The sequence below is a fragment of the Aythya ferina genome (genome assembly GCF_964211825.1).
Source record: "Aythya ferina genome assembly, chromosome: 7".
Taxonomy (NCBI): domain Eukaryota; kingdom Metazoa; phylum Chordata; class Aves; order Anseriformes; family Anatidae; genus Aythya; species Aythya ferina.
Genome location: NC_140302.1, coordinates 13743590 through 13756172, shown reverse-complemented (window position 1 = coordinate 13756172; position 12583 = coordinate 13743590). Strand labels below are relative to the sequence as shown.

The 12583-nt window shown below is 37.7% G+C and overlaps 1 protein-coding gene across 3 annotated transcripts in view; it reads right to left on the bottom strand.

Annotated features, from left to right (window-relative positions):
- Nucleotides 1-12583, bottom strand: part of DLG5 (discs large MAGUK scaffold protein 5) — a 109327-nt gene that overhangs the window by 35713 nt on the left and 61031 nt on the right. For all 3 annotated transcript variants that reach the window (XM_084526399.1, XM_084526400.1, XM_084526401.1), the window contains exons 5-7: nucleotides 12029-12212; nucleotides 7968-8227; nucleotides 3505-3817 (exon numbers count right to left, since the gene is read on the bottom strand). In XM_084526399.1, the coding sequence (XP_084382525.1) occupies nucleotides 3505-3817; nucleotides 7968-8227; nucleotides 12029-12212 (757 nt within the window). The remainder of the gene's footprint in view (nucleotides 1-3504; nucleotides 3818-7967; nucleotides 8228-12028; nucleotides 12213-12583) is intronic.

Genomic DNA, 12583 nt, shown 5'->3' with positions numbered 1-12583 from the left:
ATGCAGGACTAGAAATATTATATTTATTTTAAGGTGTTTCCGTAAGAATGAGGCACTGAAAAAGTTAAATTTCAGACTGCTGCATTTTTAGATGGTACAGCTCTCTAGGAGCATTCAGTAATGGCCAAAGTCCTTCTACATACAGGCACTCTTTCTAGCTGGAAATCATTGATATTTTGATCTCAAAAAGATTCAAAACAGCTGGTATCTGAAAGACAGAGAAAAGAAACAGTCTAAATACTTCAAGAGAGAAAGGCACCATGCAATGAAGTGACAGTTCTGTTCTACCTTCATGGATGATTTGCAGTGAATAAAACTGAGAATTTAAAGCATGGAAGACCATTGTATTTTGCAGTACAAACATAGTTGCTCTTGAGCTACGACAACTAATTAAGGCTACTCAAGCTGTTAAAACACCCGTGATGTATTAAAATGGAGAACTTTGTGCTAGAGTAAGACAACTACTAGAAATCATGACTCAATTTGTGAACTTCAAACGTATCAGCAAATCCCAATTAACAGAGCACTCAAGTTTGGTTGTGATTTTTATTTTTTTTTAACTGAAGAAAAAAATTCCTAAACCATAGGATAGTGCAATCAAATTTCAGTACTGTAAGCAATGTTTTGCACAGCTTAATTGTAGTCTGTATCAAAATGTGTGTTCAAGTATATGTGCTAAACTGCTAAACTTAAAGAAAAATATTAAGTCTTTTCTAACATGCAGCAGAAATGAAAATCACCACAGTATCAAAGCAGAGGGAAAGTTGTCAGAAATCCCTTCATTAAACAAAAATTTGAAGTACTTTAAAACAATTTTAAAAAGTATTGCCACAATTTATTCCAGATTGCTTGGTATGATCTGTGTGTAGAAGAGCAGTCATTGCCTCCAGTGGTCAGTAGTAAAATTTCACCTCTGTCTTTTTCTATGACGTTTGCACAAAATTACAATGCTACAGCACAGGACCACCTGCTATTTGGCACCGGTTAGTACAAACACTGTTTTGACACATTACAGTGCTTTGGTTTCAATAAAAGTCTGAATTTTTTAAAAAAAAAAAAAAAAAGTCATGTGTGAATAAACTTCTCACATCTGAAGACAGTGCAATCACCTCATACAGGATAAAACTCAACAGGCCTATTAAACAGAAGGGAAGGCTGAGTAACGACGAGATAAAACACCATATTCTTAAGGATTTGCTGAGCTTAAAGTTATGCCAAACCAAGAACATGACTGGTGGGAAGGGGGTGGTGGTGTTGACATCTGTAACATCTATTGAAATCTATATCATCTGATGCCCAGTTTGGAATTTAAATATCTACCTAGGAAATGGACTCACTGCTGTCCTTCATAGTAACTGCTCAAGATGTAATGCTTAAAAATCACCCCCTTCTCAATTTCAGCAGCTTTTACATTTCTTCTGTATACAAAAGGTACACTAATATAAACAAGCTTCACAGAAGAAACTACATTTAAAATAACCTCAATTTGCAATCCCAAAAAGTAAGTGGATGCAAGGTAACAGTGCACGTAAAGCTGCCCTACATCAGAACAAGAACACAGCACAGTGAATTAAAATTCAGCAAGCATCGGACTAGTCACTAATAGGAAAATCATAGAATCATAGAATATCCTGAGTTGGAAGGGACCCTTAAGGATCATCAGGTCCAACTCTTGACACCGCACAGGTCTACCCAAAAGTTCAGACCATGTGACTAAGTGCACAGTCCAATCTCTTCTTAAATTCAGACAGGCTCAGTGCAGTGACCACTTCCCTTGGGAGCCTGTTCCAGTGTGCAACCACCCTCTCTGTGAAGAACCCCCTCCTGATGTCAAGCCTAAATTTCCCCTGCCTCAGCTTAACCCCGTTCCCGCGGGTCCTGTCACTGGTGTTAATCCCACTTATGGAGAGGCATCTTGCAGTATACTATTTCAAGTGAACATATCACTTGATAAATCATTTTTTTCAACCTCTCTTACATATGCCTTGCCAGAGCTACAGAATCCCTTCTGCATTGAATGCAACTGCTGCTAGCCAATACAACGTGACACAGGACATAGCTGTTCACAACCACAAGTCTCATAGATACAGGAAAAGAAAATCAGAAAGAAAAAAAAAAAAAAAAAAACTCAATACCAATATTTTACACCATTTAGCACATTACAGAAACAGTTATTTCTGCTTTCTGATGAGCCTGTCTAGGGGGTAAAGAAAAATGCATGTCTGCCCCCTCTCAGCATCTCACTCACCAGTTCTAGGCCCTTTTTCGTTCTCTATCAACCACCTGTTCAAGACAGTCATCTGGAGAGAACACACATTTAAAATTCGACATCTCCTGTCTATTAAAGCACTTTGGAAAATTACTCATAGTGGCATGACAAAATATATAACAAATTGGAGCAGGTATGCAAAGAAAGAACTCATGTTCACTGTCACCAGTACTCCTTATATAGCTACACTAGTTCCACTGAAATCAATAATTTCCTATTGGTTTACTGGTGTAGATTCAAGTAGAACATGTACAAAACTTATTAAAACCTCACTCAATGCAAAAGCTCAATTCCTTGGCTGGCACACATACAGCTTTGAAAGTTTTGTATTTTTAAAACCAGAAAATAGTTATTTTTAAAAAACTCTGATGCCATGTGTCATAATCTATACTATGCCCCTCAACAAGGGTATAATTTTAAAAAAGCTCTATGCCTTGAATTTTCATAAAGGGCATTTTGTTGAGTTGTAAAGCTGTGGAAAAAAAAAAAAAAAGTAAAATGAGATTTATAGGCAATGAATACATTTGCTTTTATTGTTTTCATGCTGAATGAAATATTTGTAAAGCAAACAGTGAAGTGAATGCATTTCTCCTGAAATGAAACCAAGCAGCAAGCTATGTTTTAGGTATCTTAACAGCATTGTTGTAACAGCATCTTTGTAACAGTGTTGTGTTATAAACATTTCAAGAACATACTGCTGAAAGATACGATGTTCAGGTTTCACACGCTTTAAGGCATGCCTCAGTTCAAGAGAAATATATCTTCAAAATATCCTCTAACTCAAAGCAAAGCAGAAGGAGGGCAAATGAGTAAGAATATGCATATCAGTCTCAAAAATATTAATGTATTAATGCAAACCCTGTGCTATTTTATCTATCATGTAACATCTTAAGTCAGGGTAGATGGCATCCCATGGTTCCTCTAGTAGTTGTTAAAAGTTAGAAATAATGGATGTTTAGACCTAAATCTGTAGAGACAGCATTCCTTGAAAACAGCCTACAAAACTAACTTGGAAAAGGATGAATTGGTAATACACAAAAGAGAGTTAAGTCAAGCAAACAGCAAATCTCAACTAACATGCAGTCTATTTAAACATGGAAACTTAATAAAACATGAGCATGGAATTTCCTCTTTGCAGTGCATTCATATTTTCCACCAACTGGTCATACATTCCCAATTCTAGCACCAATAATGTATACTCATTTCCCTTCCCCACCAAAACAATAGCTTAGTACCTGTCTCAAAGCTTCCATCTCTTCACTAGCCACTCGTTTCTCCGAAGAGGTGTTCTTCAGTTTGGACTCTGCAAGCTCCAGCTCTGTTTGAAGTTTATCTACCTCTTTGATTACCTGATCTCTCTCACTCATTATGAGACGGTATTCATTGAAAACTGAATCCCTTTCTTCCTTGTATTTTTCTGCATCCTTTGCTGCTTTCAGCTGCATTGTTTTGAACCTTGTCACCTCTGACTGTAATCGCTCCATCTCTCTCTGCAACTCTTTATTTTGTGTGGTGGCGTTGCTTAGTTCCTGCTGTACTGACTCAAATCTAGAAACAAGCAGAAATGGCAGTAAGATACTAATTCCTCACTTTCTCTTTTATATAAATTAAGGATTGAGCTGGATAACCAAATGTATCCATTGGTAAAACACAACTGCAGTTGTGTTTAAGAAGTTGTAACTTCTTAAACAACGTAGAGTACTACAAAATAAAAGTTACGCTAATTATTGCTTTAGTAATATTATCATGGAAGGCAGAACCTGTTTGAGGAACTGAAAAAATCCTAGAAGTTAGAATTACTTTTAATTATTAAAAATAAAATTAAACTCCATTATTCAAAAAAGGAATGCAAAAAAATATCATTATTTAATAGCACAAGTTTAACCTTATTTGATGTGCTGAGTTCTGATTATCTTAGAAGGTATTTCCTTTCCCAAAACACACTCCCAGGCATGTGGCAAGAAGAGAAACAAATGCAGAAACCAGAAAAAGACCCAACGTTCATATGCCCAGATATATGCCACAAGATTGGTATCAGACAGCTTAGAGGAGAAAAAGTGGGCTGATTATAAAAATCCAAACAATGGAACTAAAAAATTCAAACACACCCATTCGTTTTAATCAGTAGGTCATCCAATAAAACTCAAATGCTACACATCTTTTAAGATGTGTTTTTTTTTTTAATAAAAAAAGATTGACACAGACAGAAAGCATATGTACTTGAACATTAGAGAAAATGTTTAATTTCTTTGTAGGTAGTAATTTTTGAATTTATATTGACAAAACATTTTTTACAAGTGGACATGAAATTCCACATGTAAGTTCACAAATTAGGCTTGAAAAAGAACTTGCTCTCCCCTCACCTCATACTGTTAAAGTGCAACTGCATGTCTAATCCAGCACGTTGCCTGACCTTTCCCCAGGGAGAGCTAATAAACCCAATTTCAAATATTCCCTTGAAAGCCTCAGTGAATTCAAAGGATTGCCATAGTATTACTGAGGCATCTGCCAGTAGTTTCAAAACCACCTCCCTGCCTCCTTTCAGGAAATTCTTCAGTCTAACAGACCATCAAGGCTGGCAGTACAGGACTCCTAACATTACAAATTATATATTATTTCTGCTTTCTAAACTGTCAACATGAAGATAAAAAGAATACACTGTAAGAGAAATATAACGAATTTAAGACAAACTATGTTGAACAACCTCATTGCCATGTAAAAAGCCACAGATTTGCAAACTATTTGGGAGTCAAAACAAGGACAACACTGGGAGGACATAGGGAAGAAAGAAAAGGAAAATGGCAATTTCAGGCAATGTTTGCCAAACCAAGGAGATGTCACCAGCAAAGGAAAAAAAAAAAAAAAAAAAAAAAAAAAAAAAGATAAGCAGCCCAACATATGGAAAAACAACAGCCTTTAGGAAAGCAACCATAGGGAGGAAGGACAGTCTCCGCCATAGAAGGCAATGCTATATTAATGTGAAATTTTATAATATATTAATATATATATTAAATAGTGATAACCGAGGAAATCTTCAAGTTCTATCTGAAAAAGCACAGTCCTATTTTACACTTCATTGTCTCCTAAGGAGGAAATACAGGTGGCTGGATCACATTTTTACAGATGCCTTCTGCAGAGAAAGACCAATTGCAACAATTGTCATCAACAGGTTTTAAGTAGCATGTTTTAAATAACGGGTTTTAAGTAGCAATAAGAATAGAGTTTTTAAGTAGCAACTAGGGCAACCTGCTTTGTCTTCAATATAATCAGACTATGGGCAGATCTTTCTGAGTGCCACAGCCACATTCAAAATGAAGAGAGACACATCAAAAATAACGTTTGGCACATAGGAATTAGCCTGTTTCATATGCAATATATTCACTAGGTCAGTCATCTTGGTAGAGTTCCTACACTGTGTATTATTGCAACAACTTCGTAGATAAAAGAAAAATGGCTGAACAATTAAGATATTTCTTTCTTTTTTCACTCAAAAAAGAGAGCTGGGACACTAAGTCTTGTTCTTCCTGCTCTCTTTAAAAGCAACTGGTTTCCAGTTGGTATTACTAGGAAAATGCAGTGCTGCATTTTATGACTTATTCATCATTAAACTGCAAACCCATTGAGTCTTGTATTCTGAAAAGTACACCCACTTGATACATGTATTAAAACTTTCTGTTCACCTAAACAAGTACAGTCTTGGTTATGCAGAAAGGGTATAAAACATAAGATAAAGACTGAGTTTCTGTAACTAGTAACCAGTACAGAGAAGTCCAGACCCAAAGTCAACCAAATAGCATGAATTCCTGAAGTCCAATCACAGTAACTTAGTTGGCTCACTGGTTCATAGGAATAACGAGATCAATCCTGACATTACACAGAATTTTCTAGGTTGGAAGAGACCTCAAGGTCATCGAGTCCAACCTCCAACCTAACGCTAACAGCCCTCCACTAAACCATATCCCTAAGCTCTACATCTAAACGTCTTTTGAAGACTTCCAAGGATGGTGACTCCACCACTTCCCTGGGCAGCCTGTTCCAGTGCCTCACAACCCTTTCAGTGAAGAAGTTCTTCCTAACATCTAGCCTAAAACTCCCCTGGCTCAACTTAAACCCATTCCCCCTCGTCCTGTCACCAGGCACGTGGGAGAACAGGCCAACCCCCACCTCGCTACAGCCTCCCTTGAGGTACCTAAAAAGAGCGATAAGGTCGCCCCTGAGCCTCCTCTTCTCCAGGCTGAACAAGCCCAGCTCCCTCAGACGCTCCTCGTAGGACTTGTTCTCCAGGCCCCTCACCAGCTTCGTCGCCCTTCTCTGCACCCGCTCAAGCACCTCCATGTCCTTCTTGTAGCGAGGGGCCCAAAACTGAACACAGTACTCGAGGTGCGGCCTCACCAGAGCTGAGTACAGGGGGACGATCACCTCCCTAGCCCTGCTGGTCACGCTGTTCCTAATACAAGCCAGGATGCCGTTGGCCTTCTTGGCCACCTGAGCACACTGCCAGCTCATATTCAGCCGACTGTCCACCATCACTCCCAGGTCCTTCTCTGCCTGGCAGCTTTCCAACCATTCTTAAAACTGATCTTTGCTCAGTATCAAGCTACACATTTTTCTCAAGAAAGGGAGCTAAATCACAAGACCATAATACAAATACATTGAGCTTCTCCATGTATTATTACTAGTATGGTTCCAGTGTCTGTTAATAGTACATACGTTGGGCTTTTCCTCACTTTCAGGAATCCATGGCACTCTAAAGTTATAGGTCAGAGGTTGGACTAGGTGATCTTGGAGGTCTCTTCCAACCTAGATGATTCTGTGATTCTGTAACTTTTTACACATACTCTTTTAACTTACTAGTTAGATCAGAAATATGCACGTTCTATTCACAAGTATATTATCTACGCTAAATTTCATCTTTTAAAATTACTACAAGTCTATGAATGTGGAAAACAATACTTTCTTGGCTTCGGTCTATGGCAGTAAAAATATTCTCAATGCCTACAGATGTTCTTTGGATTCCTTTTATATGTTAGCATTCATCCTACCCAATATAGTTATCTGCAGACTCAGTATCAACCAGGACCAAAGAGAGGTATGGTGTGACACTGTGCCCTTCTGATTTGGTATTTGTGGTGCTCATAACCACAACAGCATCTTCCTGGTGAACCAAGACCTCCAGGTAGCTGCAGTCAACTCTGCTGCCAGTCTGAGGCTCTGTCTCAAGAGTCCCCTATGGTCAGCAATTCTTATGTCATAAATGTTAGCTTGATAAAATCGTCACTTGCTGATCATCATTGGAAATTATATGCACTTCTTGAGTATTTTTTTAAATATCTCTATAAAGATGCGTATGCCAATGGACTCATCACTCTTTGAGTTAACTTGGAACACTAAACCTGATAAAGCTTTGGTTGTGTTTTATTTCGCCTTTTGTTAGTTTGTTTTTTTAACTTTAAGGGCAGAAAGCCCTTCTTCACATGAGGTAAACAATGGTTAAAATTCCTCATACAATTCCAAAACCCTGATCTGGGAATCCTTATACAAAAATCTTATACAGAAACACACACTTACTCAACACAAAATTAATACCAGAGAAAAACTTCAGGAAAATATTAGAGATTTTACCACAGAAAAAGTCTGATGCTGTATTAGGAAAGTTACTGCCTTCACAGTGTATTCTAATATCAAAAACTGATTATACCTTCTGAGAGAGGATGAATATTGCTGTTGAAAATGAATTGCTGTGTCCCTTTGCTTCATTAACATGTCAATCTGCTTCTGAAGACGTCTGTTCTCCTCCTCAGCCTGCTCCAGACGGCTAAGATCTGTATTGTGACTTGCTATCTTCTCATTGTACCGCTTCCTTAAGGCATCGTAATCCTTCTTCACACCTTCTAGCTTGTCCATTGCTGTATCATAGAGCTTATTTAGTATCTCTGATGACCCATTTTGCTTCATAACCTAAAAAAACAACAACAACAACAAAAACAAAAGACAGAAACGTCATTAAATTTGAGCTATAAAGAGATAATTAAGTACACATCTTTTCACTTCTCATCACGGGAACATGATTTGTTTTTACTTGTTTTTCACAACTCCTGTCCCCTCGGGAAAAAAAATCTGTATTTAAGTAGTATTCAGACAATGCAGTGATGAAATATCTAGGGAATAATCTTGCCCTTCAGACTAATAAAAACTTAAGTCAGGAATTGTATTGATAAGGTGCTTTTAATCAGTCCAATATTTTTATTAAGACTATGTATAAGAACATAATAATAGAACAAAAATACACCAATTTTAATGATCACTCTTTTTATTGATTAAGAAATCATGGAGCTTCTCCTTAGCATTACTGCTACTCTAAACATCACTACATCCACTTAATTTTAACTGGAACCAAGTCTGGTTTATCACAGCTTAGGGTGCATAAATGTATCCATCTCTCAAATGGTAATTGCAAACAATATTTATTAAACTCACATGGTTTTCGAATAAGTTCTTTGAGCAAGAAGTAACTCGTTTGGGGGTCGTGCTGATAGCTGTAATTTAGGAAACGACCACGAGGTGGCACTGATGACAGACTGCCTATATCCTAGAGACATGCACTCAGGCATGTGTTTTAATATTCATACAGTATTTCAACTGAAAATAACTACAAACGTTCGAGTTTCAAAAACTTTTCATAAAATATCAACGGACAGAAAATCCCTTTAAACATCAATAAAATCTGACCAGAACCCTGGTTTCAAATTAATTTGCATAAAAATCTCGCTGTTAAGTAGCAATGTTCATTCTAAATAACCAGCAACAACAAGAATCCATAAAGAACGTCAGCAAATCTACTCCTTATGTCTCAAAAGACAAAAAATAACTTGCACTGGTGAGACGGACTTATTTTTTTTTGTTGGTCATGTCATGCTTTTTTTCCCCTTCTCTTTTTATATTTTAAATCAAAATTTGAACTTCATGTAGTGGGAAGAAATAGGAAGGCTAAAGACAGAGGTGCCAGGAATTTATGTAAGCTTACCATTAGCCTACAATACATTAGCCTACATCCCCAACGAGCTGAAAGAGGTGTGCGTCTGTGTGTGTGTCTTAAAAAGCTATGGAAAAAAAAGACAGAAAAGCTGCACTTTATAAAACGTTGCTAACAAACAGAGCAACCACTCCACAAATGGAAGTCAAATAGACCTCAACCAGACTTGTCTTTTAGCCATCTGCTGCAGAGTTGTGACAGCACAGATTCAATACTTAGTTGGAACACACTTTCCCTACTGTGCACACATACACCACCTCAGTGACACTTTCAGGTACTCTTTGGCTCCTCGGAGCACGGATGCCTGTGTACCAGAAATGGCTGACACCATGCAGAGACTGCCCACTTTGTGCGCTGCTCACTGCCCACAAGCAGCAAGTAACAAACTGCTACTGTCAGAAAAACACTTCTGTACAGAGGCAAAAGAAGAGAAGTTCTTCATCCTGATGCTGGTCTCCTTTAGCTAACCAAGGTACATAAATAAAAACAATGAATCGCTCATAAAGGGGTCCTGGAATGAGGCCGGACTTTGGGGAGTCTCACCAGCATGGCTGATTGCACACACTTTCACGTCCTCAGCAGCTTCAGAAGCATAACCTGCACAGAGCTGGGCCCATGATTAGCTAGCGTGCTTCACTGAACCAATTTAGAGAAGCTGAAGAAGCTGATGTTGCTTCTTATTCAAGAATATACTACCATTCTGTGTAAGAAACTGTAGGTGTATGTGAAGTTAGATACTGTGTTGATTTATATGTACTTGAGTGCTGTTCTTCCTGAAAACTACTTCCCAAAGCATATTTAAAACAGGTTTGAGAATGGAATATTTGAGAATCCACACAGAAACAAGCAACTTTTCACTGCCTAAAGCATATATATATATTATTTTGTTTAAAATGCTAAATAATTAAAGAAGGAAAAATATACCAGAAAGTTGATGAATTTTATCATCAATTTGCTAACAGATTTCACAAAGGAGCAAAGAAATACCATAAACAATAAGCAGGGGAATAAGGAAAGTCTCCCATTCAAAATCCCAGTATGAGGAAAAGTAAGTAGTCCCAGATGGGCCAAAGACGACAGCTATGGCAAAAAGCAACATTGTGAGCTGCAGAAACATAATCTGGTCAGCTGCTAAACAGCAAATCAATGACAAGCCCACGGTAAGAGTAACTCAATCAGAAGTTTATACTCTCCAAAGCCACTAAGATGCTGTTTTGCTACAGCCTTACAATGGAACAACTCTTCAGAGGTCAACATAAACAGAATTAGACTAACTCAGATGAGAAGTGGCACAGACAAGATAAAGAACTTGGCGCCCCTTCAAGACAACAAACATGATTCACTTGGACATGCTGAGAAACAGAGTTACACAACTTTCTCATCGAGGATAACATAGGTACTTTTCTGTAAAGGTCTTATCATGATACTGATGTGAGAATTTCTTTCAATAAATACTTATAACAATGCTTGAACCTCCTTTGCTGCAAGACAATTTCACATTTCAAGACAGTCTAAAAATACAACAACCTTCTCTTGGAGGTTTTACACCTCTGCTTTGCAGACTGAGAAGCTGATGCACAAAACTATTAAGCCATTTATCCAGGTTAACGCAGAACATTTACATGAAACAGCCATTTCTGCTACACAGAACACAACCCACCTTCTGAACGAAGTCAATAAACCACTTCACAGCACAACTATTAGAGGACGGGGTCACAACCAAATACTAATTTCATTCCTTTTTGCACTAGCCCCAAAACACCTCTGAAAGTGCCACTCAGCAATACAGCTTACTTTGACCTTTGCCCTTCCTACTCTAGAAAATAATTATTTTTGTTTGCATAGGTTTTGCTTCTGAAGCCTCATGTTTGATTTGCAAGTTTGCCCTGTGAATCAGCTTACACACAGTTAAATGAGATATTCTATTTAACCATTTCATGTTACTGTAGCTGTGTTAACTTAATGACCAGACTTCTGGATGTGAACAATGGACTTGATAGCGCCAGTTACTCCTGACTATTCCTCTTGACTTTGTTTCTCCAGAATGTGCAAGCAACTTTGCTCATGAGACAGCCTATTATACACAGTACTGAAATGCCCACTTCTTCCAGTCCTGAAGAGATTGCCTTTTTTGTCACAAGTTCAAAAACATTCATCAGTCTGTAGCTTTGTTCTAAGACACTCAAGTGTCTGTGATCCTAAATATGCAACCTGAGTTCAATCATTGGCCTTGCATTTAAGATGTCACCAAAAATAAGAAAAATGGTCACTCTTTATTTCTGTGACACTTTGAATTTAAAAAAAAAAAAAAAAAAAAAAGCAGAAACAGCATGCAAGTTTAAAGCTAGCCCCGTCCTATAAAATACCCTTTGAAAACAGTATTTTTCATCTCTTAGCAATTTCAAACTAGGTTTTTGATTCCTCCTCCACCTACTTACTGTCACCTACAATATTCATCACGTAAACTTAGTTCTTCTCTGCATCAAAATTTCTTCATGCTATTTAATATTCTACATCCCTTCTTCTTTCTCCATCTAGTCACAGAAGAAAAAAAAATCGCATTCAAGATCTCATGCTTCACATTTTACAGCACTGAGGGAAAAAATAGGTTCTAGACTACGTGAGACAAAATTCAGCAAAATCCAGTTAATTGGTTTTATTAACGTATTTACCAAAGGAAAAGCTTAGAACTGCTTCTAGCATTCACATTACAAGCTGTAGCTTACCTGCTGCTGCTGGCTGCGTAGATCTGTTATCTCTTTCTGATCCTCGTCATGAAGTCTTTTCATTTCCTCACATGACTGCTGGAGATGATTATGTTCTCGCACCAACTGTGTGTTTTTCCTCTTCAAGGTATCCATATCCTCCTTCAGCTGTGACTGGTCACTCAGCAGCCGACTGTGCAACGTGCTGTCATGGCATACAGAAAATACGCTCTTTGAGGCAAATTTGCGTAGACAGGTTCTTGTACTAACTAGTTTCATGTATGAGTTTTCTACCAAGAAAACAGATCAAACTAACTCAAATTTTCAAATTTGAATATTCCAAGAACAAGATAAATCAGAGAAGAACAAACCTCTAAGTATAAAAAAATGTTTAAATATATAGTACTCTTAACACAGCATCAGGAGAGATGATGGACCTATACCACCACATCAATGCCACTTAAAAGCAACTAGATAGACAAACAGGAATTGTTTGTGAGCCAAAGATGATATTGGAGATAACAGTAATTATCTCACTCATTAAGTCCCCTTCCTCCTCGGCCTCTCCAGCTAATC